This window comes from Neolamprologus multifasciatus, chromosome 20, assembly GCF_963576455.1.
Source record: "Neolamprologus multifasciatus chromosome 20, fNeoMul1.2, whole genome shotgun sequence".
Taxonomy (NCBI): Eukaryota; Metazoa; Chordata; class Actinopteri; order Cichliformes; family Cichlidae; genus Neolamprologus; species Neolamprologus multifasciatus.
In genome coordinates this window covers 34,410,288-34,437,905 of record NC_140458.1, presented here as the reverse complement: position 1 = coordinate 34,437,905, position 27,618 = coordinate 34,410,288, and the positions used below count along the sequence as shown (strand labels likewise).

Here is a 27,618-nt window from a genome sequence, read left to right as displayed (position 1 = left end):
AGTTTGAAACAGTTTGCACTTAACCCGGCGCAGACAACAAAAGCAGGCAATCAAGCGCGCAAGCGTCACAACACAGGCGCTTCCGTGTTTCATATTTGGTTTTGTTCAAACATTTCGATTGGTGTTTGTGTGCAAAGTTCTTCTTTTTTTTCATGCATATATCTTCACAGAGAAAGTCCTCGCCCGAGGTGCTCGTAAAGCACATGCAGCCTGCAGCAGTGCAGTGTGAGCTGAAATTCATGTGTGATTCAACAGTCTCAAGTCAGAGACGAAACTAGTTAGCTGAGTAAAGACTGAGGAATTTATACACTCAACTTCAAACACACAAAATGCACAAGATCCCTGAAAGGCGGCGAGTTTAAGAATAACTCATCTCAAATTTATTCTTCAGATTCAGACCAGGGGGCGGGGCAAAATAATAAAGGTAAAAAAGATCTACCATGACCTAAAAAGCTGAATGGAGTGAAACCAAAAATACTTCATTCTAAACTTAAAGAAATTGGATCTTGTCACAGGTAAGGCCGTATCACTTTGAAGTTTCTAGAGAATTATTTAGTGAGTTACGCTCGTTCTTGGATCACGTGAGAAGAGAAAATATTTGTGTACACGATGATTCATTTTCTATCGTTAAATTTAATGCAGTTAAACATTTGTGTTGCTATGAGGAAAAGTTTCCATTGTGTATCAGAACAAAGTTTAAAGAAACAAAACAAAAAGCAGCAGAGTGACACTGATTTATGACTGACTGGCCTTTTGTTTGAATAGCAATAATATTAAACCGCACGTTTTGTTTATTCCCATAATAAATCAGACAACGCCTAATACAGGTGTATTAGTTAAATCCCTGGCAACGCTAAGTCAAATTGTGCCTCATACACTCTCATTCCATTTAACGCAAATCTTCAGTTACAAGAGCTCAAACAAAGAGGGACATGTCGTCATTGTTCGAAGTGTAATTCGAGCTGCACCTGTACAGACACGATGAGGAGGATGAATTATCACATAAACAACTGACAGACGGTGAGATTAGTTTGGCTTTCAGTGTCAACTGTTTATCCTGGAAGACGGGCTGTTGAATATTTTTCCATCAACGTTGAATATTTGGATCAAAGCGCTCTAACACGCTGAAATCTGCCTGCAAAACCGGATAACAGTTTCCGAATATCATTTAAAAAAAGCGGGTAGTGATTTGCCCCATCAATAATATCTCAAGGGTTGACATCATCGCTTATATTTTCGAGCATCTTCTACTTCTAACAAAACTTAATTAGTAATCTGTTCTGAAGTTCGCTCTCCTCTGTGTCAGGGGGAAAAAATGCATGTGGCTAAAAATACAAGTTTGGGGAAGTGCCGAGCCTCCACGGGAAGTTTGAAGGTTTTTGAAGGTCTTTGTCCATAAACTAATCAAAATGACCAACTGTCCCAGTACTGTCAGAAACATCTATAATTGGCAGCTCACTTCTGAATGTAAGTGCTGACCGGAGACCAGCTATTCTCTTAAGCCACACAGGAGTCATGTGACTGCATCAGGAGACACTCTTTTTAATGCTCCTGTTTGGGTGTGGGGTCTTCAGGGAACTAAAAAGGTCGTTTTGTTTACATCTTATTTATAATTTCAATTTAAAAAATAACATTTTAAATACGTACACAAAACAATATTTCTTCCTTTCCTTCTTTTCTCAGACAGACTTAAAAAAAAATGTTGTAAATCTATATATGTATGTTGCCACTCCATTAACTGCAGTAAAGGTTACCACAAAACTTTGCCACTTTGAATTGGAAACGACTTCACGGGAGATCGAAAGATTGTTAAATTAAAGAAGGTGTCTGTGTGGATAATCCTGCAATTCTGCTGAGTGCAAGGAAGAGAACTGTCCGAGAGTTCAGCCCTGTCCAGTGTCGCCCCCCCAAAAACAAAAAATAACAAAAGAAGAAACACATTGAGTGATCCCCCGCAGCAGGCCTCTCTATCGGCACAACGCAGAAAAGAAAGCCGAGGCTGAAGGGGACCAGCGAGGGCGCACACAGAAGGTACACGTATAGAGAGTGAGTTGGGTCACAGGGTTGGAGAGGTCGGCCATCCAGACTGAAATGAGCCTAATGGGACAGAAAATGTGTCCCCGAGGTGAACTCGGCCTTCTACCATTTCGCCCCCAAACTTCAATAAAGTACCTTTTCAGCTTCGCGACATGGAGGCGACAGGGCCTAGAAAGAGGCTGGAGGGATGCTGGGACTGTGGCGAGCACATTAATTTCTCTAATCTGTCCAGCAACATAAAGGCTTCTGGATTCATTTTTCAGCGCCGTCTCACCACTATTCTACTGCCTATCCAAAGCCCTGTCCAAGAAGTAGGTTTGAACCTCTTTGGTCCAGCTTAAAGTCCAACTTAACTTTCACATTTGTGGGAAAAGCAGTCAAATAAAAAGAAAAGTGGCCGAGGATGCGACCCCGTCTACATAATATTTGATAAGATCAAAACTGGTTGTTGTCAGAGCTGTTTTGCAGAACAGAACACAAAGCTCTATGGGGAAAGATTGATGATGGAAAATACCTCATCCTTTTGTGCTGTTTTGCCTCCCACTACGCGAGGCATTTTATAAGGCCTATTCATGTCACAATTTCAATAATCTATCAAATTCTTGCGCGTCTTTGGACTCAAGCCATTTTTAAACCGAAATCCTTCTTCCCAAAATTGTTCCAAAAAAGAAAATGGGGGGAAGAATGGGAGACAAAATGAAAGCACTTCAGGCACTTCAGTAGTTGATTCAGTTAAAAAGACTTTCTTCAAATTATTGCATCAGTCCAGCAGGTTTTCAGCAGCAAAGAGTCCTGCAGTGAGTTGGTCCCCCTGCCAGATGAAAGTCGCACGATGACGTTGCACAGAGACGCCTTAGCGCCGTTTTTGAAGTTTCTACAGTCTCGCGAGCTGCAGCATACTACGGAGGCAAACTGCCCACTGGGGAGTCGGCAGACAAATGAGCCAAAGTGTTTATACAAGCAAGAGTCAAAGAGTGAACAGACAAGAAAACAACAGCATTCCCTTTTGTGGAGAGGGCACCGCTTTAGATCAATTTAAAAAAAATGTTTAAAAAACAAAAACAAAGGTAAGCTAGTGTACGTCATCAGCATCTTCACTCACATATTTAACGAAGACCACACGACGCATTATACTGAATCTATCGGCAGATCACGACTTTATTTTTTTTTATTCATTTCACATTTGAAAACCCAGTCGCATGGCGCAGAGGACTATAGAAAAGCAGGGCAACCACTATTGTTACAAAATGAATAATTTCACAACAATCTAAAATCTCTAACACATTGCAAATGTACTCTAAATTAAACGCATGCATCTTTGTGTTCAAGTCAGGACGAAGGAAGCGAGTAGCTTCTTTTGTGGCAGAGGCAGTGCAGCGTGGACTGGAGGGCCTCAGTGGCTTGTCTAATTGAATGCCCTTCAGACTGATGAGGTTGCACGTATACTGCACAGCGCAAACTATTTCATTTTCATATTTTAGAAATAACTTCAATCCATTATGAGTGAAGCTTTAACACACACACACACACACACACACTCACACACACACACTCAGTGTCTGTACACATTGCAAATATAAACACGCAAAAAAGGGAGCTGCAGGATTGACAAACACAGTTTAAAAACACAGTGATTTTTGTTTCCCTCGTGAAATGTCCAGTATTCACACATCTGTACACTTTTAAGGAGCTTCTCCAATTTGCAACAGTAGACCTCACCTTACCTAAAATGAACTTGGAACAAACGTATTTAAAACTAGTAGACACTCACTGTTTTATTGACCAATATGATTAGCACAAGTACACTAAACTCCGTTTATTGCATTTCACAATAATCTGCTTTGAACGGTCTAAAACACAACATCAACACCACAAAACTAAATTGCAAAAAATGAAAAAGAAAAAAGAAAAATCCTGTTTCTGAAATACACGAGGTAATTCACACATTGTTATTCTCCTAAACATACAAGTTCAAGATCAATGGTGTGTTCCAGCTTTCTTTTTTTATATACCAAAAATAACTATTATTATAGTGATTTCCTTCCAGTGTTGTTTGAAATAAATAGATTGTGCATTTCACCTTGGGCAGCAGGGCAAAAGAATGGCCCACAATAACATTTTGATAAAATGTATATTTTTTTTCTACTTTTTCATCCTTCATTCAAAACATTTTTTAATAAAAAACATCATTTTAATTGAACTTCAAATAAATTAAACCCTGTGTCACGTAAAAATAATTCATCGGTATTCGCAGTAATCCATGCTATATAACATGCATTTTATATAACTTTGGACTTAAAGGAAACCGCACAAGATAGCTACGAAAACAAAATATATAAGTGTTCTATAAATAACCAGTTCTTATTCTACCCCCAGTAATGGTTCGTGGTTTTATAACCTGGTAATATCCTCGCCATGCTGAGCTCCGGTAAGTTCGTCGGGGGCCCCGGTGTTAGTGGCCGAGGCAGCGGCAACAGCGCCGGCTGCTGAGCTTGTGTTGGACCCGGAGGAAGAGGAGGAGGATCTCACTTTGGTGTTCGGGAGCCTGTGATCCTTTTTCCATTTCATCCTGCGGTTTTGAAACCAGATTTTAATCTGCCGCTCGGAGAGAACCAGGGTGTGTGCGATCTCGATGCGCCTCCGCCGAGTTAAATATCGGTTATAGTGGAATTCCTTCTCCAATTCTAAGACTTGCTGCCGGGTGTATGCTGTCCTAGACCGCTTGGGCTCCGTCCCATTGTAACTAGAGTTCACTGGAAGAAGGAGAAGAGGAGAGAAAGGGAGACAGAGAACGGAGGAAAGGAGGGGTAAACAAGAATGGCCTCAACTGAGATATGGCTGGAAAGATTTATTGGTTATGAATGTTTAGCTGTTTGAGAAATTTAAATGGGAAGTTAAGAACTTCTCAGCGTAATGAGAGGACACTCACATCCAACTATGAGCTAAATTATTAATGCAAGATTACAAAGCTCAGATTTTTTTTCTTATTCATTTCTCCCCCTCTCTCCATCGCGCAATACATAACAGCAGAAGCCACATGGTGATACGGCTGCCCTGAGTATACCTCGGCTATAAAATTTATGGTGGGTGTAATTACCAATGCCGAGTCGTAAATCCGCCTCAATTGTGCCATTTCAAAGGCTTCCCTGCTATCGGAGCAGGGGCTGGCAACGAGATGGGAGTCAGAGGGACTGATAAAGGGAGGGAAGGGGAGAGAGGAGCATGAGGAGTGCAGGGAACATAAACACACAAGTTGCCTACCAGTGCTGACGTGAATTTTCTTCATCCATGGGTACACCACAGGCTGTTTGGAGGAGGCTGTGCTGTTTGGATGCTCCGGGGTAGCTTGGTTGCAGGCGGAGGTTGCGGCCGGTGGGGTGGCGGGGGACATGGACAACTGTGGGGTTTCACATGAAGCAGGTTGCCCTTTCCCTGTCAGTAGATGCGCAGAATGGGGTATTCCATGTCCCCTTGGCGTGTCAGGTTCAGGGATGCTTGCACAGTTAAACTGGCGCTCTTGGTAGCTCGCCCGCGGAGGATATAACTCCTGATGGTGATGCTGGTAGCCAGTGTCCCTTGCGCGGCTGTAATATTCTGGACTATGCTCGGGGATGTAGTTATTTTGCGAATATTCCTCGCATGGAGGAAATTTCGGATCAATGTAGTTAGACTCCATCAAATACGAGCTCATGATCATTAATTTCTGGAGTGGAAAATAATTTTTCTAGCTTTGTCGTTTTTCTGCTCCATAAAGCCCTCCTACTTGCGAGCAGCCCTGTAAAGTTACTTTTACCACGTGACCCAATGGCCCAATAGCAGGGTAAGAGGTAGTTCCCGGATAAGGAACCAGAGGTATTTAGCATACCTACAGTCGCCATTGTGGGCACAAATCTTTCTCTCTCGCTCTCTCTCTCTCTTTCTCTCTTTCTCTCTCTCTCTCTCTGGCTGCGTTACCAAGGCAATTGATCTTGGGGACAAAACTAGTAGCTAGTTGCTGACCAAGGAAAAAATATAACAGGCAAATACAGTGGTCTCAATTATTCAAAGGGACAAGGATGGGGTACAACAACAAACCATTGCGTTAGTTATAACACCTGATTAACAAAGACTGTCTCTGACAACAAAGCTTCAGCTGTGACACAGCCCAGGGTCTCTTCACAAGACTAAGAATAAAGTCTGGATTTCTTTCTTTCTTTCTTTCCTATAAAACATTTCAGCAGTAACACAGGTAGGACATCGTGATTATGAATGTCAGTGGAGAGGTGGAGAGGTGAATGCTCTCCAGCTTTGGAGGAGATGAAGACTGATCATTTGTGGTGCTGGACAGAAGTGGACAAGGAGAAACAATTTGCCTCAGTGGCAGGTTCTTCAACAATGAGAAATTTAGGTCTATCTATTTCGAATCCATATTAATTTCTTTAAGACTACACATTTGTATGGATTTCTTCAGCTTTTAAATGAAAATTGGTAAGAATAATCAGAATCAGAATGCTTTATTAATCCCTGCGGAAATTATGTGGCCACAGTAGCTCCAAGACAGTAACTAACTAAACTAAATTAAATAATACAGTATATTACAAAATATAACAAAAAAGATTTAAAAGATACAAATGGTTCAGTTATGAATATCCCAGTATAAGCATTAAGACTGGGACTGAATTACAGAAGGATTCTGTATCTGAGGTTGCTGCTTTAAAGTCACAGCAGCCAAAATCTGTTGGAACAAAAGCTGCAAAATGCTTTACAACATAAAAGATTGTAAGAGTGCATCCATGGTGCTTCTATTCTGTCCTACAGAAAGACAAAGCTAAACTCTTTTAATCTCTAACCTTTGCTTCCATAAGGCACAACACAACAAAGCAACCATAGAAAACAAAACATTGCATAAATCCAAATTTGAATATAAACCCTGACGTGCCACAGACGAAAATGTCATAGACACAACAAAACTGCAACACAAATGTGGGCTAAGCAGGCGTCAAACATCCAACTGATCAAACTTACATAATATCACTAATATGATGTCACAGATCAGGGGCACACAACCCTGCAGAGAAGCATTCACCAGGAGCTCACAAACCAGCCAGCAGTGAAACTACATCACTATTATGTCACAGAGCAGAGGGTGTAATGAGCTGCTGATTTAACTGCAGGACCAGCATTGTGTCACTGTGAAGTTGCTGCAGACAAGAGAGTCTGCTGTACACACTCTAAGTGAACATCTGTCCCAAATGCAGGATAGCAATTCACGACACGTGTAAATAGAAATCAGCCACCAGTCCTTGTGATCTTGAGTGGTGCTAATTCCCTCTTCTTCTGACTGCGGTTTTACAGCTTGAAAAAGCCCTTATCTGTTACCTGGTGCACATGTTTCTGAGCTTTGTAATGGCCCAAATAAAAGCGCAGGAACAATCAATGAACAGCATCTATGTGAGGAAAAACAACACTGTTAGGCAGATGAGACGGGCCATTGAAACTACAAGAAGTGCTGAAGAAGAATTGCAGAATGCAACATCCCGATGATTAGGAAACAAACATGGTTACACGATGCTTCAAACTAGAATTTAAACAGTAAAATACAAACACTGAAAGTATTACAACACTTTCTTTTGTTCAGCAGCCTTTGGGATAATCCACACTGAAAATGTTGCATGCTAACCCTGGCTGAAGCACTGACCATGAGCCAAGGCATACAGCACTGGTGGTCTGTTGTTTTATTGTAAACTGATACTGCCTGGTGTATAAACTTGTCATGTGCTGGAAGCTTCCCATTGTTTTCTCAGAGTCAGCTGTAGGCAGACAGAGCGAAGTTAACCTCCCTATCACCTCGACACCCCCATGTTTCACATATATGTCTTCAGGTGGAGAGTAATAATAATAATAATAATAATAATAATAATAATAATAATAATAATAATAATAATAATAATAATAATAATAATAATAATAATACAATGATATATTTCCATTCAAACCATCACATTACAAGTTAAGCATCTATTTTCACAGCAGCAGTTAAATAATACGGTTAAAAACGACGTGAAATTGCTTATCATAATTCCGGCTGTACTGTTTGTAAAGAATGCGCACGACATTTCTATTACCCCTAGTGAGGATGTTAGAGGCGTTTTATAGAGCAATAAAAGCCGTAAATCAGTCACTTTTAAACGACCCCTGGTTCCTAACGTGTTTTACAGGGTCTGACACAGTAGTAGCCGCACACTGCACGTTCTCTGTGGCCTACCTACACAATCTGTGGCTGTCTGAGCTATGAATACACTTTGTGACAGCGTTATTGCTCTGCCAGAGCCCGTGGATGGGGTGGATGCAGGCTGTATGTATCATCGTTGATGCTTGTATATGCAAAAGCAGGAAGAAAAAATGCCAGAGAGACGTGAAGGGAAGCAGATGCAGAACAATTCATCGACTGGCGTGGTATTTCAGTTGCCCATGTATTCCTGTAGAGACGTATTTGCGACTGCTTGTACTTCACACAAATTCGGTTCTACAGGGTATACATGTAGACAACTAATGTGTTTTAGGTTAGACACTGTAAAAGGTCATCTGCCGGGCAAATATCTGTGGCGAGCAGGTTATCGTGCATTTCACAGTCGTGTCACGAGAAGCATCAGAGTGGAAATACCACAGAAAGCGTGCGTCAAAGCGGATTCTGTTTATCAGGATTCAAGAAGCAAAGCTACAAACAACCCCACTCCTGCTGTGGATACAGCTACAAGCAAGGGAACACACATTTTACGTCCTTTCTCTAAAAATAAAATATCCGTGAGTGCACACACACACACACACACACACACACACAAAGCATAAAGACGCCGTACGCAGAGAACAGAAAGGCTCTCTTTTCTCAACATTCAGCCTCTGCCTTTGAGGTGCCTCCTATATGAATATTCAGCTACAAACACGAAGGATACAAAGGGACGGCGTGACAGCACACATGAAAAATAAGTTTCCATTGTTCCCAACCATTTCTTCTGCTTGCTATTACCATACTGACCGCTCGGTAACCTTTCTTGCTGCCACTCTGGAAGCTAATGAGAAAAGCCTCGGATGAAAAATGCAATATCAGACATGTGACCTGTTTCGGGGTTATTAAAAACAGCAAACATGCTCAGATTGTGAATCAATGGAATTGATTAGAGCGGTGATGCACAGGGTGCTTCAAACACTGTCAAAAAACATCTCAATCTACATATTTCTCCGCCAGCATCCCGCGCATCAATTTGATTTTTTAAAATTGATTAACAAAGCCTCCCGCCCCAACACACAGTGAACTCCCGAGAAGTGGTAACAAAAAAAAATCTAACTCATATTCATTTGGATTTTTTCATATTCTCATCAAAAGACATGCTGTTTGTCGTGCACACAACCAGTGTGAAAGGAGCTACATACACACCACCTACTCCCTCTCGCCCCATGCGCTCTGGAGGACGCATTTTAATATTAGTTAGACAGCCTGACCCGCGTTTCACCCCTCGCGTTTGACTGGTTCCAATAGTTCACTGCCAAGGATTATTGATGGAGAGACAGCAATGAATTCTTTCTCCCCACAAATGGCTTTCAGATCGTGCACCTAGTTCAATAACTAGTTATAATGTAGAAGTACAAAAAATGAGGCCCTCAGGCAGACTAATTTGATGTTTCATTTGTTCATTTGAGAAATTAAGCTTTCCCTTTTCCTCCCCTGCAAAATAACAGCCTTACAAGCGTGTTCACACATGTACATATGTAAACAAAATAAATCTGTGCAAAACTATGTGGAGGTCGTTCTGTCCACGCAGTGCTGCTCTTTTTCTTTTTTCTTTTTTTATTTTTTAATTTGGTGGCCGAGTACCTGACCTGGATGCAGACAGTGCAGCAATATTGTGCTCCCTGATGAAAACGGTTACGATGCGCTTTTAATCAAACTCTTAACCTAATAGCCTTTCCACGTTTACTCTCCCCAGGTGTAATAACGTTAAGCTGTATCGTCCAGTTAAAATAAAAAGTTTTAATGAAGTGCAGACAGACTGGAGACTAGTTGGATATGAATGCTCTTTAAAAAAGCAGCAGCCAAGGGAGCAGAGGCGGTTTCAGAAACGAGATTCCTCCTATAAACAGTTGGTTGCGTTTGAAGCAATGATGTGGTTCATAAGACTCACTGCGCAGTTAAATCCGGCTAACTGGCACTGCAAGAAGTTGAGAGTATAGGATGGTAATTCCATCTTAAGTTGGAGTTTTTGTTTAGGCGTCCAATTTTTGAAATCGTAAGAAACGAGACACCAGAGTGTCTGAATAAATTAAGTGGAAGTGCAGATATTAAGGTGTCATTGAAAAAGCAACTCCGCCAGACAAGCTTTACTCTCAAATAAAAGTAGGCAGATAAGCGTGGGGCAATGCGTAACACTTACTATTAAATCCGCAGTCTCGCTCACTTTGGCTCGTTGAAATGCCTGAAAAATAGAGAGAAAGAACGAAAAGAATTAAAAGGGTAATCATGACAAAATGGTTCATAAAGGTCCATAAAAAATTTCCTCATTAAGTGACAAAATGAATTTTTGCACCCAAACTGCAAAAATAAAATTCTCGAGGAAGAAATTAGCTTTATCATTTGTTCAATTAATATTTTATTTTTAATACATGTATTAGACCCCCCCCCCCAAACAAAAAAAGAATATAAAGAAAATGTTACTCAGTGTTCTTTAAATTAACGAAGCAGCCTATTTGTCACGGACATCACGCATTTGAGGATGGCATAAACATATGCGGTGTCCGTACCAGATTTCCGGTTTTTTGCTCCAATTCTAAAAAGCCACTGTATAATCTAAAAATAAATCTAAATATATAAATTGGCCACATACAAATATGAAAAGGAGATTATATAATACAATCGAAAGCCACAAATGTATTTCATTATAAGGATTTCCTTCGTGTTTCCTACAGTAAATCACTCAAAGTTCAAATACAGAAAGAAACTGTTTGCATGTGTTTCCTTTTTTCCTAATGACCCGTCAGTCCGTCCCTTTGCCTCTCACATCCTCTGCTATCTACTTAAGCGAGGCTGTCCTAGAAAAGCTCTGACATGTGCAGGGCTGCTGCAGAACTGGGACCGAGGGCGAAAATTTAGGACGGGCCATTTTCAGACAGTAAAAGTAAATTTACAACCGTTATGGTTGTAATTTTCTAAGAATAGAAATCCCTGGACTTCCAGAGCCATGTGGAATTATGGCGGAGAATCAATAATAATTCAAAAAAACAAAAACAACTAGTTTGTCTTCACATTGTAAATAAATTCTTGCTCAGTTAAACAAAAAAAAAAACGATGTAATAGGACTTTGTGGTTTTTATTTGGGCTCAGACAAAAGGATGTTTGTGTTCACCCGGAAATGACCTCCGAGGTTTGAATGATGACAATGTCAGCTCCACAGGTCAAAGAAAGGAATACGACAGCTCAGAACATGGCAGTGAAAACGGATGTTTGTGCCGTTTCACTTTTATTGTGATGCTATAAGAGTGTTTTTGGAAAGGTCTGTCCTAGTTTTAGTGAGGTCAAACCAGGCCTTTAATTCAAAGTGACTAAAAAGCACTGAGATTAAAATTATTTCGATTGTAATAAGCGCCCTGTAGCCCCATCAATGTGGCAAAACACACGTTAATATTTGTTTCTAATTTATTGTAAAAGAAAAAATATATTTACTAGTCATTTCTGCAGGAAAACAAATATTTTCCTTTTGTTTTGTTTCATTTTAGTGCGATAGTTATGGGAGTTAATGGGATATGACAAATGTCTGTATTACGTAAAAGAGCAACGAAATTGCTTTTGAAAAAAGGAGGAAATAAAAAATAATAATGAGAAGAAAGAGGAACTAACAACGCCCTGACGTGGACACGTTGCCCCCGCAGTGTGTCACTCACACAGCAGCGTGTTATACAGTGCCCCCTATTGAAAGTGTATAATTTTTCCCCTGCACACCTGAAAGCAAACCAGGACAGACTTTACGTATTCCACATAAAGAAAATATTAAAAATAGGTTTGTAAAGCCAGGACTGGAGAGAAGCGGTAAGTGGTCAGCCTTCAGTGCATTTGTGCACAACCTAAAGCCTCGAAACTCTGAGCTGACTCAAATACTTTGTTTTTGTGATTTTTAATTCCCACATTATGCAGCATTTACGGCCTGTAAACCCCTGCTTCACCTTGTGTCTAACAGCTTAGCTGAACACACCCAAAAAGTCTTACTGTTAGATTCATCCATTCGCAGTTTCACACATTGAAGAAAGAGCAGCTTGACTTTCTAGGACGTTTTTAAAATAATGTAGCCTAAAGAAAAGCAGCAACTCGTTTAGGTTATAAGATCACATAGTTTTAAGACTGATAACACATTTCTGTAAAACATGCACGTGCACGCCTCGAGCTAACGCTAGTGCTGCCTTTCGTAATATTTCAGTTTGGATAATGGCATATTTGAACTGCAAAAACGCCTTTGACTCAAGCCTGTTCCTTTGGCCCAGACATGACCCTAAAACAATATGAACACCGGCTGATGAGTGCAAACAGGAACTTCGAGTCATGGTAGTCAGGTGGTTTTGCAGTAATAAGCCTCTTTTTGTGGACTAATGCATTCTTTTAACCATCAGAGCCACTTTTTAGCACAACATAGAACAAATGTCACAAAATATGCTTCAAAACGCTGCGTGTATTTTCAAAAAAGCGCATTTTCTTCCATCCAAGCGTCTGAAACCACGGCGCTTTTATTTAGAATTTCTGAATTTCACATGCAGGTAAGAGTACGAGGGGGGGTGTTGGAAATGAGAGGGAGAGAGGGTGTGGTGGTTAGTGAGACGGGACGCCTGATTATTTTTGATAGTTCTGCCTGAACTTTGCATTTTCCTCACAGTCACCTTTCTCTCCCCCCCCCCTCTCTCTCTCTCTCTCTCTCACACACACACACACACACATATATATATATATATATATTTCTCACTCTGACATTAAGAAGCAAACTGTTGAATCAAATCACATCCACCGCATGAAAATATGCGCAGGTCTATATTCTGTTATTTGCCAAGAATAAAATGCAGCAGCCTTCAAATAAAAAGCTAATAATGGTTTAAAATGTGGCTCCTTGACACAAAATATCAGTGATCGATATATCCATAAGAGACACTTTTTGAATATTAAAAAAGAGCAAAGATACAATAAAACGTGTGAAAACAATCATTTTTTCCGGGTGCTTAAAAAATATGGCACAGCTTCATAAATACTCGCTGCGAATTAGTCCATAGCGTCAATTTTGGCTCTAATCTGTTTAACAGTCACACATTCAGTTACACTGATATAAAACAACAACTACGCAGTTCAGTGAGATAACAGCTCGCAGGCCTGTAGGCAAAGTAAAAACCAACTTACTGCAACAGCTCTCAGTCCTCCGCACCACTCGACTACACAGTCCAAAGAAAGGTACTGCATCCTCACTGCCACAAAGCCCTTTCTTCCTCCGATAAGGGGAAGCAGGCAGCTGCGATTCCGGACAGTTAAGATTATATATGATGTGTATATATCGAAGGTTTGTCAGCTCTTCCAGGCCATAAAACCCACTTAAATGACACCACGTGCTTCCTATGCACCATTCACAGGCCCTGCTTGAGGCAATTGGCATATGTAACCTTGTAAACTTTAAAATACCCTAAAAGAAAGACATACAAAAAGGGATTGAATGCGTTGTCCATGTATAGGTTAGGCCCAACAGAGCGCAGAGAAAGTGGACGCTGCGCTGACCGGTTCTCATAACCGTCAAGGAAGTCAATAGGAAGCTATTAGTTTAAGAGGTGAGTTGATTTTTATTTTCTTTAAGTAGTGCTAGACAGAATTACCTCATAACCTTGGGCTATTCTGCGTCACGCCACTTCTTCTACTAAAACTGCCGCTACATTCAACAATGGCGTGATTTTATGTCCGCTATGCTAGCACATAGCGATGTTTTAACAGCAGTGTAATGATAGCACGATTAAAGAGGAAGGCGACATGACAAAAGTAGCCATATGGCCTCAGCGGTGATGACGCGCCAGTGTGCGGTCACAGGAAACCAAAGTTTTGCATCCACGTTGTGTCGTGGGTGAGTGTTATCACAGGCAAGTGCGTCCCTTCCTTCCCTGACAAAACAGGAAACTGAGTGCGTGTGGTGGAGTGCTGGAGAAAGGGGGCAATAAAGTTTTATGGGGGCCTTAGACTTCCGAGCGCGTTTGTGAGTCAATGAAAATCTGTTGATTTCGTGGCTCAAATGGGACAACGCATTTATAAATGGCTTTGATAGTGAACTGGATTCCGCCAGCCAACCCTCGAAATGTGTTTCAAATAGTAATAATAATAATAATGATAATAATAATAAATAATAATAATAAACGTGCATGCTGACAGCAGGGAATTCCTTTACTTTTAATGAGTCTTTATTGGTTACAATCAACGAACAGGCCATCTATCAGTTATTGTAGGCCCAGTGTTAATCAGGCACCTTAAGTTTACAAAGGCGGGAAGAGAAATTGTTCCATTGCACATTACAACATTATCACAAACAGCCACTGAATTGTACATAATGATTCAAGAGTCACAAGAATATGACAGACAACAGGGATGGTGTCTTCACACGAAATCCACTCACGACGACATTGCTTATTGAGCACACATTCAACAGCATCCTAAATGCAACATGTCACAGAGTCAATTTCAAAGAAAAAGAAAAAAATGGAGAGAAGTAGTATTTGTAAGACAACTTAACTGTTGCTAAGGATTTTCCGATAAGTCAGAATTAGTATTTATTTTGACTTTATTTGATTCACTGACCCCTTTGATGCATGGTGATATAAAGTTGGGAGCTATTCAGGTTATCTCTCGCTTACATAATTTAAAAACATTTTATTTTTTTCTTCTTTTAGTGTTTGTGTGCACCTTTTCAGTGTACTGCAGACCAAAGCTTTGCAGCGGGACGGTTCCAGCTCACCCTCGACCCCCTGTTCCTCTCGTGCAGTAAAGTGAGGCTATCATCGCATGGGCAGCAAATTAATTTAGAAATGTAAACCGATTGATCAAAGTGAGCGATATTCAATACATTAGGTCCCAAACTGCAGCAAGTGACACATAATTGGTGATGAAGCACACAGAGCGGTGTCATGATGTCATTGCTCCTAGCAGTTCATCCGAAGGTCAGGCGGCACTCCAGCATTGTGCAGTGAGGGGCTGAAAACGTGCTGCATGCACCGCGTTCGCTGATGCCATTTTTTACTCCTTCACTTTGATTTTTGAGTCCTTCTTCCACTTCATTCGTCTGTTCTGGAACCAGATTTTGATCTGCCTCTCGTTTAGACACAGAGTGTGGGCGATCTCTATGCGCCTGCGGCGGCTCAGGTACCGGTTGAAGTGAAACTCTTTCTCCAGCTCCAGAGTCTGATAGCGGGTGTAACTGGTCCTGGACCGCTTACCCTCCGATTCTGAAGTGGTATTAAAATAAGTTAGCTTTCAGCAGCATTGGAGTGGAAAAAAATAAGTGGAATATAAATAATAGGCTAATAATATCATTACATTCATTACTATTACATGTTATTACAAAGCCTGGATACCCATAAGCACTACAAGCAAGGATCCATTAATTTAAATCCCCTTCAACCCCCATTTAAAAGATCAAAAATCTTTATATAACCTAATTTTAACCTGATATTACTTACTGTGGACTTGTGCAATAAAAATTTATGTTCATGCAGATAAGGATGGTTAACTAGACCCTTAATATAAATATACTCAGTGCAGGGGAAGAGGGCCCACTTAATCCTTTCACAGCAAAACATAAAAAATACAAAATATTACTTAATGCATCTTATCATGATTTAATGCTTAGAAGTTGATAACTAAAAATATGTGGGCCTCTCGGTAAAACCCTGGCCTCGGTTTAATAACGATGCACTGGAGTAGGATGTTGTGGGGGAGAAGCAGATATGTAAACTATAAAAAAGGGGGGGGGGAGTGGGTTGAAGAAAGTGATGTTTTCCAGATACTTTTTTCAGATTTCAGTGGGTACATGCGTGCAAAGCAACAGAGTTGTGCTTTTGGAAAAAATAAAATTATTTCAACAACCCCGCAGTGTGTTTCTAGATATTTGCATATGGAGGCTCATAATAAAAACAGCATCTTTTGCAGCAAATGTGCTCCTTGTACGTCTCGCTGCCTCAACAGTACGCCAGGGGTTTGAAGGCATAGAGAAGAAGCATGCCTATTCAGATCTTTTAGAGGTGAAAAGTTCACGATTGGGTCAGGGCATTGGTGTTTGACAGAGTTCAATTTAAGGCTAAAGCTTCTCTCTCGCAGTGTGTGTGCTGATGCAAAACACACAGCTAGACCAAGTCTATAAACGAAGCATGGCAAAAACTAATACTTAATGCTGCATTTGTAATATTATTCCATAGTTTTATCGCATTTTTGTTCTCTTATCCAATTATGCCACCATAAATCACAGCGCAGATCACATCTTCACCGTAACAGAGCAGGTTTACGAGCAATGGATGCCTTTGTCATAAAATTTATGACCGCGAGTTTTTATTATTTCCTGCGTTTGGCCTATAAAACTCAAGAGGGACACTGGAACGGGCAAAAAGAAGTGTTGTAGCGTTAAGAGTGAATAAGGGAAAGCATCTTAGCTGCACTTTAGAAAATATGCAAACTTTACCGTGGCTCATGTGCAGTTTTGTCATCCATGGATAAATCTGTGGTCGCTGCTCACTATCCTCAGGCTGGTTCACGTTTGTGTTTCGTTTCACGGACTGCGTGTTATCCGCGTTTCTGTCGCTCTCCTGGCTCATGTTGCCGCCGGATTTTGCGCTTCTCTCCGGGTCTCTGCCAGCCCCGCGTCCGAGCAGCTTACTGCTGCCGTAGCTGAGCCCGCTGGCGTCCACAGACGAGCTACTGGAGACCATGGTTATTTGTGGTCCTGACGGGAGTGGAATATCCGTATTGCCACGCAGGCTAGTTTTCATCTCCTCCCGTTGAACAGAGGTCGTGGGGACGGGACAAGAGAATATCCCGTTCACATTAACACCCTCATAATGGCTGGACACGCGCCCAGATAGATCGAAACTAAACATAGTGTTAGGAGAACTTGTCTCGCTTGTTTGCCTGAGACTGGAGCTGTCAACAGAGCTCATTTCAAACTACCACCGACACTTTCTTTTTAAACTAGACAGGGCTGCGGGCTACACGTTGCGGGTATTTCCTTGTTTTTGTTGATCATTGCTTTTCTTTGTTGCCGCTTTTGGAAAATTCACAGCTGTCTGCCCTAAAAAATAATCCAGGATTTATAGGTGGAGTAGGCTTTGGTATCTTTTTTTAATTCTTGATCCGACGTGGGCTGCCCAAATATGGGGTATTTGTACGGGATCACGTGCGCATGTTGGCCAGTCATAAATTGGCTTTGATACTCAATGGGGATATTGATGAATAGGAGAAACGTGTCCGGTAAACTTTGAGCTGTTGGTTGTTGAGGACCAGGCAGGGATCTTTAGCGCAAAAAGGGCAGGACAGTAAGACAAGAGCGTCATCTGGTGTCTGGTATGGGGCAAGACGGTCAAGACCGGTCAGCTCTGTGCCCTGGACCCGCTGCCAGTCCACCATCACCAATAATAATAATAATAATAACAATAATAATAATAATAATAATAATAATAATAATAATAATAATAATAATAATAATAATAATAATAATAATAATAATGCTAGGTTAAAATATATCTACGCGGATGGACTTGAACGTTGTTGGGAGTTTATATTACGACAGCTACGGGGATGTTATCGTGTTTAACAGTAGCTTAACAGTAGCTAACTCCAGTGCCATACCGTGTTGGCCATTCCAATATCGGCGTCGAACAAACAGGTCTCATGTTTTGGAGAAATAAAAATTGCTTAAAAATATATGTTTAACGTCAAATTCTCCCTTTCTTGCCTACACAGCCTCCTGACCAAACAGGCCACGACAAAAATAAAAAATAAAAATAAAATATTTCAAATTTAAAGAAAAGCAAAAGAAGAAAGAAATAGCAAACGTTCACAGTCCAGGTTTAGTGCGTATTTAGGAAATCTCTTCGTATTTTTATTACGTATTTAAGAGACCTGTCTTCATCTGACTCATGAAACAGACAAGACGAAGGTGAAAGTTTTACAAACATTTTATTCCGTGATACACAGTTATGACAAAACATTAATGTTTGACTCTCAAACAAAGGTGAAGAATTACTAGTGTACAAATCTATCTCACGAGGAAGCATGTCGTGTCAAATGGTCAATGATCTCATGTTATGCAGCGTCTACCAAAGCGGCTAAATGCACATTACGTTTCCACGGGATTTACGTTATATACCGTTACTTTTATCATGTACAGACATTATGAGTTTTGTTTGTTTGTGTGTGTTCGCGCGTGTGTGTGTGCGTGTGTGTTTATGTCTGTGTGTGCATGTGTGTGTTCGGACTGGAGACTACTACTTTTAGTTTGATGCAGGGCCCATTTTCCTGCGGACGATTCAAGTAATAGATTACATTGTGATCAAGTGTCCGCCCGCTCTTTCGCCTCCATGGAATGCGCATGTACAGTAATGAGTTTAGTCAGATCAACACTGAATTATAGTGAGGTGATCAAAGAGATTCACAGTGATGGATGGGGTGTGTGAGAGGGGGGTAGGTAAATATACAGATTTCCTGGCATAGGAAGATATGTAGAAATTAATACTTCTTTTTATTTCCACAATACAAGTGTGATATTTGCAATAAAAAACAAAACAAAAACAAAAAACCCTCAGTTCTCCACACAACACAGCGGCCAAACTGTGGCAGAAATCATTTTGGATTTCTAAGGAACAACCCTCCTGTGGTCCAACACGAAATAAAATTGGGGAGAGCTGCGTGGTAGCAATCATGCGGTGAAGTCGCTCTCGAGTCCATGTAGATTTTTAGGTAGTTATGTTGGTTTGTAATGGTCATCGTGTGGTTTTTATAATTTTTTATTATTATTATTATTTTAGCTATTCTTTCTTCTTGTCTTCATCCTTCCCTTCTTCCATTGCGCCATTGCGTTCCTGCTCTTGAGACGCTCCTGTCTGTTCAGTTCCTGTCACCGTGGAGGTCAGGTTGCTCTCTTTCTTCCATTTCATGCGTCGGTTCTGAAACCAGATTTTGATCTGCCGCTCTGTTAAACAAAGCGCATTCGCGATCTCGATGCGTCTGCGCCTGGTCAGGTAGCGATTGAAATGAAATTCCTTCTCCAGCTCAAGCGTTTGGTAACGAGAGTATATTTGTCGTCCTCTGCGTCTGTCTGTCCCGTAGCCGACTCCTGCTGGGAGACAAAGTAAAGTCACTCATTTAAGCGTTAACAGCGCGAAGTCACGTTTGGATTTCAAATAAAACGTGCCTCTGCCTGGAGTCTGTTCATACTTGGAGGCAACTGAGCATAAGTTGTTTTGTTTTTTTTGCCTCGTTGTTAGATTCATAATTGCAATCTAAATCCACAGAGAAAAATGAACGCATTTTAACTGGAAGGGAAAAAATATCTCAAAGGATATCTTTGCTGTATTATCTAAAATTATTAAAGCTTCTTAAGTAGTCTCTCTATCTCACTCTACTGATTATGGCTACTATATCATTCTTAAAATGAAAGCTGTTTGTTTGCACATGTTAAGGCCCATCTACAAGTCGAGGGGATACAGTAATGTTTTATGGGGCCATAAAAAGTAACTTGCTCTCTTGGTAAGACATATCGTAAAACTGGCCCATTTCCTTAATTTATTTGTCGTAGTAAAACTCACCGCCGTGTGAGTTCATTCGCTGCATCCACGGGTAGATCGGGATGTTACTTTTCTGCTCCTGAGCTGCTGCTCTTCCTTGATCCAGACTGTACTCTTGAGCAATGTGGCTTTGTGTATTGAGTCCCATATTTGTTTGTCTGCAGCTGGGAAGCACGTCCTTGTCTTGAAGAAACACGTTTGATCCATACTCATACTGTGCCCTGCCAGACCCAAACACCACATTATCTTGAGGAGAGTAGAAAGGTGCATATATCCGATTCTGGGTCACAGCGGCACCGTACGACGAAAAATGTCTAACTGTGTCATAGGTGGTGGAGTTTAGGGGTACGTTAGGCAAAACATCTTGACCACCGGATAAATGGCAGGAGAGCGACGGGTTCGCGAAATAAGAATTCATACCTTGCTTGTAACCCTCTCTCCAACTCTCCCCACTTCTTTATCGGTCTCTTTTCAATCTCCTTCTCAGTAAATCTCCTTCCCCTCTGTGTCAACCAACCACACCTTTCTCCAAGGTCTTCTTTTTTCCTCGACTTTCTGCCTCTGTTACTGGACGTGAGCTACTTTGAGGATTCAATATTATTAATTTCCAATCTCCGGTTAAGACGCACAAACCCGAGTGTTATAGCCGAGGCTTGGCTCGGTGAGAGACAATATGACAATGTCAGCTGACCATTCTCAACCAATTGAGAGGCAGGAGTTGAGGAGAAACTGTAGCTTTTAGCTCAGAGCTTGAACATTACTGCTAAATGTCGATAAACACAACGTAGACTTGGAGTGGCACACTATACAGCTTGACTGAGTGAGAAGTTTTTGGCTTGAAGTTTATGAGCATGTGGCGTTTAAGCAGAAAGCAAGATGGAAAGCGTGGCCAATGTCATTCAGGACAGAGACTACATTCAGAGGAAGGAAGGAGATGGAGAATTCTGATTAAAAACACGTGAAATATTATACAAAATGCCCATTCACTAGTGACCAATAGAAAAAATAAGACGGATATTAAAGCTGTTTACTAATGCAAAGCCATGAGCTGTCATACTAAGTTCTCGTGTGAGTGATCGTGTGTGCTCATGTGTGTGTCCTATACCCAGTTTTATTCCATAATACAACAGACACTGCTGTTTATCTCAGCCATATCAACGACTTTCCAATTTCCATGCTTTTGCAGTGAACTGGGGGAGGGTGTCGGTGGTAAGAATGCGTTTATGGTCTGTCTTCTGTGAGGGCAATAAAACAAGTGACGTTCCCCAGCTCACCAACAACTATCTCTGCAGCAAAGCCTCGAAACACAGGCAGCAACCTCTCCCGCTAAGAATCAAAAAAGCACCGTACAGCATGTGGAGGCAAAGCAAAGACAAAATCGCGTGCAGGACAGGTATGGCACAGAAAGGGGAAAAAAAGAATGAAAAAAATGCTCCTGTGAAGATGACTTCTGCCACCATCTTGAAAAAAGAATCCAATCAGTTGTGCGATCGTGCAAAGCTGCTCATCAGTGCTCACTGCTATTTCTCAGGTATAGTCTGTTCAAACTCACAACAAAGAACACTTTACTTCTAATTAATTAAGCAAAAAAATGGAATAGGCAGCATGTTAAAATGCTTATGCAGATGTTCCAGTCTCTTTTTTTCCTCTCTCTTTGTGATCGTACTTTGACATTCCTGTGACACACACACAGAGGAAACGGGAACCGATTATTATCTCAGCACCAAATGATGGGTTTGGAAATTACTTTAGAGGCGTTTTGCAGATTTCTAGAAAAACTTGATCACGTGTTTTGACCTAAACGAGCTGCCTCCAAAATCTGCATTAGGCGAGATCGCAGTGCGCTAATTTTCATTTTATAAAAACTTTTCAGATGAATTAAAACTAAAACGCCACACGTGCTTTCGAAGTAGTTTTCCAAATTAATGTGGCCGGTTTTTGTTTTGTTTTTTAATTTAATTTAATTTTTTTTTTAAAAATTTAAACAAACCGAATCAGATAGCAACATTATAATAATAACAACAACAATCAATAACGCTATTGAAAATGTGTGTTAAACGCAGCCCCACTGGCTGCAACAGCCTATTGGTTCACCTCATTGATTTCTTCAATGGAGTGAATTCGTGCAGCCTAAACGTGCAACACTGTTTGTTCTGTTGTTTGGGATCCTGAATAGCCCATAAAAGAGACAAGAACAAAGAGAAGGAAGTAGCCGGTGCAGTAAAAGTTTCCCTTCAACTATTTGTGACCATATGTGACATCCGCGTCGCACAGATTTGAGGCAAATAAAGCGCAAAAGTTGGAGCCTGCAGTTTTCCTAAATTTCCGTCCTGGGACTGTTCTTTTTCCCCTCTTCTGTTTGATATCAAGAAACGAAATCACTTGATGACGGAGGTTAAACCAACACTTATAGCAGAAGTAAACTACTCGGGGTCCCAGTTTGTTTAGTGAACTTCTACCCTTCAGTGTGGTGTAATTTCAAAGGAGACCAAATTGTTGCAAACATTAAAAAAAAGTCAGTTCCCCCACTTTGACTGGAACTTGAATTCCACCAACGTAAATATGAACAAAAACGCAAATAAAATTGAAGTTTGTGATATCATATTTTTAGTCAATCCGCTCTCATGGTGGCAGAAACGGAATGTGCAATAGATTTGTGAAAGCTTTCCTTTGTTTAACCATTTCTGCTGTCGTCACCAAGTAGTCGGCATAATTTATTCCACACTGCAAAGCGTTTCAGATTAACACAATTTTCAGCAATCTCTATTCCATCAAAATCCACTCGAATTATTTGAGTTCCCAACCACAGATTTTCCTTATTGTTATTTACAGAGACACACACACACGCACGCACACACACACACACACACACACACACACGCACACACACACACACACGGAGAACAGAGCGGTCTGTAAACTTTGGGTTGTAAATAAAAGCTGAACAGTAAAGCCAATGTGTGGACTGGTGAGACTGGAATGCAGCAGAGCTTGTGTCAGTGTGCAGAATTAGAAAGGTCATTCTTTCCCTTGTGTTTTAGTGTTTTATTGCGGCCCGCGAGGCAAATTACGCGCACGGCATTTGATGCAGGGAGGAGAGGAACCGTTTGGTGCGCGTTTCCACAATTTTTAAAAGAACATTATGTCCAGCGACGAATGGAAAAGTTCGTCGCTGGAAAAGTAAAAATATAAATTACTATCAATACCCTAACATCCTGTTTCTAACCATGGGAATTAATAAAGATCATTCATAATTAATTCCTCAGTGTTATATGCCCTGAATTTGTAGTTTTATATGGTGATGCGCAGCGAAGGCATAAACAAAGCTATTATTATTATTATTATTATTATTATTATTATTATTATTATTACACTGGTTTAATTCTTACGCTTTGATGTGTTCTTGTGCTGAAGGCCTAACTTTGATAGCTGCGCTCTGCAGCACAACATGGCCCATCAACATCTACGGTTGCTTCTATTTTTTTCTTAAACACAGCTTTCAATATCCAACATCACAACATCACTCAGCATTAGTTATACGGGACCCTTAAAATTTCTACATTATCGGCCATGATTAAAAACGCAGCAAGAGGGGCAAAGTCTGGTCATCCTCTGATGCTTTTTCCTCTCCCCCGCTTCTAACCTTACTAATAAGGAGTAATTCTCATACTAACAATGTAAAGCCCTCTATAAGCACTTTACCATCGCTGGCTAGCCCAATTAATGTCCGGAAGTGTTCGACTTTATGCTCGTTAAGCACTCAGGAAGCTGTTGCCCAATGAGCGCATGTTGATCCACACATCATAAATTATGGCCATTAGTAGGCAAAATTTTGGTCCTGTCGGGATTTGTAAGTGAGGTTCTAAATGTGGTGATGCGGACAGATTCATGACTTCATGGAGTTTAATGCGAGCCTATCTCTGGGTTTAAAAAACACTGCAGGGCAAAACAATGGGCTGTGGTTTTCCCTTATTATTTCAACCAAGATTTACCTAACAACTCAAATGGCATCTATTAAATGGGCCCTCTTCCGCTCTCTCCCTCTCTCTTTCTCTCTCTCTTCTGCAGGCATAGTGCTGGGCAGCAGCGGACACGATCCATTGCAACAGCAATGTTTCATAAGGGAAAAGCAAACAACGTGTTTAACAGTAGGTTATAAGAATTTAAAGGCTTTCACAACGAGGCTTTGCCAATAATTGTATTTTACAAGATTGAAACGCTGGACTGCTGAGACAGAAACAGATCACGTCGCTTTATTACATAAAACAATATTTAGTCTCCACACAGAGAAGAGAGGACAATTCCTCAAGCTAAGCTTTGATGAAACAACATCGCCAAACTTCAAATGCACAGCCTGCAGTCTCACACACACACACACACACACACACACACACACACACACACACACACACCGTGTTATTTAAGATGTCTTTGGATACACTTTGTATATATTTTGTCTTACACTGATACTCCAATTCATTATCCTTCTGTTTTTTTACTGAGGCTTTCGTGGTTTCTGTCTCTCCCACACAAACACACACACACACACACACACACTTGACGAGTTTTAACCTCATTCTGTGTTTTTTTCATATGAAGTCCAGAATAACGTAAAATAATTGATCTGGATTTATTTTAATCAATACATTTATTTCATTGTTTTAGTATTTTTAGACGTGTTTGAAAGAAATTTGGGGAAGTGAAATGTATATGATGCAATGTCCCACCATTCATGCACAATATGCTATAAACAATGCACTGTATACACTCATTCTGTCCCACTTATGACGCCACATTTGCTACTGTTAAATGTCCACTGCTATTGCTCTTGGTGTTGTTGATATTGTGCATATTTGATACAATTTTGAACTTATTACTTACTCGTCCTATTTTATTTTTTTGCCGGTGGTGTAAATAAAATGAAATGTTAACTATCACGAATGTCGTGGCGTGCTTATGTGACAAAGCAATATCTTCTACAAATCACTTCATCTCATCAGGCTAAAACGAAAACAATAAAACAGACGAATCTCATTCTCCAAAGTGACAACAACAAATCAGAAACACTCCTCGGTGTCAGGTCGAGCAGTTACTCGCTAGCAGCAGCGTATCAGCTGACATCCGCAGTGAACCGCCGCCGAAAACCAGCAGCCATAAACATCAAGCCTCAACACCCGCCCACTTCCACATATAACGCCTCTTGTCGCTAGGGGGCACTGCCGGGAGACACCAGTGTGTCACTGTGTACATACTGTGAGCCTATGTGCTTCTCGTGTGTGCGTGTGACATAGGGGTGTGTGAAATTGCTTATAGATGTTATGCAGGCTTCTGGCAGAAACTGGGTTAAACGTGTGGCAGCAGATATGAAAACAAACCATAATTAGAGAACATCAGCCAGAAATTAATATCATTCGTCACTGCCTGGTGAGAAGGGCCTGTGTGAGTGATGAGAAAGTTTACTATCACAAGGCAATCAATTACATCGGGTTGGCACAGCGCCTTTAAAAATACACACTGGGTGTAGGCTGAAGCAGCCACTACCCACACAGGTGCTGCCACATCAGCCAGAAAGCAATAATGACAACCGCCCCGGGCTTCAGCACCCTCCCAGGCTACAGGTCAGGTCACAACTACACTGAATAGACACCTTCAGTTCTCATGATCTCACACGCTCATAATTTTCACAATCATTTCGACGCCACGAGGACCAGCCGATTGAGAAACAGATCATTAAACAGTAAAGAAAAGCAGCTAGTAAAGTGCATAATCTTACCCCCAGCAGGCTCTCCACTATTTCGAGCGTCACTGTGGTCCAACAAAGCAGCTGAAGGGTCACGATGGCGAGTGGGATATATCAACACAACGCACATCTCCTCTGTGCTGCTGGCTGTGTTCACATTCCGGCGATAAGCAGCTTATGGAGACAGGGTGTCTGCCGGGAAAAGTCTTTTCTAGCAGGCTTTCTTCTTCCATTTGCTGTCCCAGTGGTTTTATTGCCTCCGGTGGGGGAATAAACGCAGGCAGCGGCTGGTAGAGGCGGCGACTGTCCCGAAGATCTCTCTGTCAGGAAGTCGGGGATCGAGTGAATAACACGCGCGGCAGTGCCAAGATGACTGTGCAGCATTTTTTTTCTTTAAATATTACAATAAAGGGAAATAATATGTTTCTACGCCCCAGCTTAGTCTGCTGCTGATACAGGGGAAGGACCAGAGAATAGACAACAGCATAAAGTTCATGTTCATAGCGCCTGTGCCACGTGGCTCGCTTCAGCCAATGGCAGAAAGGATTCAGTCGTAAACTTTTATTACTCAGCTGTAAATTTCTCCTTTTAACAACCAGGAATGTTTGCACCCATCTTGTCTTTCCTCTCTTTTTTTCTTCTTCTTTTTTTCGATTGAACAAAACTAAACCACCAATAATATAATACATGGCAGCGAAATTCCCCATATGTCACATATCAGACATGTGTCAAAATATGACAGTTCCCCTGGTGGGTGAGCTGTATGCCAAGATGTCCCCCAGACAAGTTGGAACGAGAAAATAAAAGCTTGTGAGTGCGAAGGCGAGGTAGGGGAGAAAGCGACGGAGACGCAACTAATTAAACTTCAATTAGGCTAAACTCTACCTCCATATAAGGGCCTGTGCTTCTCATATGGAAGCAAACAGATGTCAGGATAATCTGCACCTTACATCCAATATCAAATACGCAGACACACCAGGTGCAAGCATAATATCAAAAATTACGCCTGCTGCAAGTCATTTGTAACAAAATATACATTTTGAAAAGCAGTTGAGATTTGAGCTTGAAAAGAGAACACTGTCTTATGAAAGGAAATATACATACACTGCAAATGTTGTGCAAACTTTTAATGAAAGCTAACATCAGCACACGCAGAAAGAAAACAAAATATCTAATCGTTGCGCGTAAAATTCCTCACGCATAAAAAGTTCGGTTGGGTGGTTTTTTCTTGACCTTCAGCAAATATACTGTATCCTAATACTTGCGTAATAACAGAGAGACACGGATCAGGATGAAGAGAACAACAGCAGACGTATTATTTAATTTAACACGCAGCTTTGTATCTCGTAAATCCTTTTACAGGAAGTCCTCTGGCTTCGCCTTGAAATAATCACCTGATATGTCGTTTGATGGCGAGTAAAGCGCATTTTCTACAAGCTAAATAACCAACAAAATTTCCCTCACTTACTAGTTTGAGTGGTGCATCTTGTCCTTGCAGGCCGTCATCGCCACACGGAGCTGAGGCACACAAAAGATGCAGGCCGAGCCGCGTCTTTACCACCGCCAATAAAGTTTACAGCAGGTACACTTAACTTTATTGGTAATGTCAACCCTCTGTTAAAACTACACACACACACACACACACACACACACACACACACACACACACACACACATTCACACAAAGGGGTAATACGGGATGCTGGATAGCTGTGACTAAGGGACACTTCCGGAAATTTTCTAGAGACAAAGCGCACGTAAACAGAGAAATAAACACCATGAATGAAAAGGTTGCGCTTTGGCGCAACACTGTTTGATCCGAGAGAGAGAAAAAAAGTCACTGCTAGGGGGAAAGCCATAAAAAGAGGAGACGTGAAAGACTCAGTCTGGATTGAGATGAAATGGGAATGTTTGATTGAAAAATAAGTTTCCAGTTAATGTGAATAAGTTTACGTTTTTGCGAATAATGTTCGCATAAAAAGCCTGAACACTGCTTTCGTCCTGTCTTCCTTCGTTAGGCTGTGTTATGTTGT

The 27,618-nt window shown here is 41.0% G+C and overlaps 3 protein-coding genes across 4 annotated transcripts; all 3 read right to left on the bottom strand.

The window, feature by feature from the left end:
- Positions 1 to 1,702: 1,702 nt before the first annotated feature.
- On the bottom strand, positions 1,703 to 26,632 carry LOC146495432 (homeobox protein Hox-C4a). The gene is made up of 4 exons (XM_085145786.1): positions 25,619 to 26,632; positions 10,446 to 10,487; positions 5,299 to 7,463; positions 1,703 to 4,790 (listed from the first exon to the last, which is right to left on the bottom strand). The coding sequence occupies exons 3-4, from the start codon at positions 5,732 to 5,734 to the stop codon at positions 4,429 to 4,431; spliced, it is 798 nt and encodes a 265-aa protein (XP_085001912.1). The 5' UTR covers positions 5,735 to 7,463; positions 10,446 to 10,487; positions 25,619 to 26,632; the 3' UTR covers positions 1,703 to 4,428.
- On the bottom strand, positions 14,457 to 17,602 carry hoxc5a (homeobox C5a). The gene is made up of 2 exons (XM_085145791.1): positions 16,746 to 17,602; positions 14,457 to 15,516 (listed from the first exon to the last, which is right to left on the bottom strand). Exons 1-2 carry the CDS (start codon positions 17,218 to 17,220, stop codon positions 15,308 to 15,310), a joined length of 684 nt encoding a protein of 227 aa, XP_085001917.1. The 5' UTR covers positions 17,221 to 17,602; the 3' UTR covers positions 14,457 to 15,307.
- Positions 17,696 to 25,621, bottom strand: hoxc6a (homeobox C6a). Of its 2 annotated transcripts, none has more exons than XM_085145789.1 (2): positions 19,867 to 25,621; positions 17,696 to 19,397 (listed from the first exon to the last, which is right to left on the bottom strand). In XM_085145789.1, exons 1-2 carry the CDS (start codon positions 20,261 to 20,263, stop codon positions 19,087 to 19,089), a joined length of 708 nt encoding a protein of 235 aa, XP_085001915.1. In that variant the 5' UTR covers positions 20,264 to 25,621; the 3' UTR covers positions 17,696 to 19,086. The 2 variants fall into 2 exon arrangements, with proteins under 2 accessions (XP_085001915.1, XP_085001916.1); XM_085145790.1 differs by having other exon boundaries at positions 17,696 to 19,394.
- Positions 26,633 to 27,618: the final 986 nt, after the last annotated feature.

Bases quoted from the DNA above. Each gene is read 5' to 3' on its own strand.
- LOC146495432 (XM_085145786.1), bottom strand. From the start codon at position 5,734: ATGATCATGAGCTCGTATTTGATGGAGTCTAACTACATTGATCCGAAA. The intron at 4,791-5,298 runs GTAGGCAACTTG...TCCTTCTTCCAG, and splicing joins GAAAATTCACGTCAGCACTG to TGAACTCTAGTTACAATGGG.
- hoxc5a (XM_085145791.1), bottom strand. From the start codon at position 17,220: ATGAGCTCTGTTGACAGCTCCAGTCTCAGGCAAACAAGCGAGACAAGT. The intron at 15,517-16,745 runs GTAAAGTTTGCA...ATACCACTTCAG, and splicing joins AAAACTGCACATGAGCCACG to AATCGGAGGGTAAGCGGTCC.
- hoxc6a (XM_085145789.1), bottom strand. From the start codon at position 20,263: ATGAATTCTTATTTCGCGAACCCGTCGCTCTCCTGCCATTTATCCGGT. The intron at 19,398-19,866 runs GTGAGTTTTACT...TTTGTCTCCCAG, and splicing joins GCGAATGAACTCACACGGCG to CAGGAGTCGGCTACGGGACA.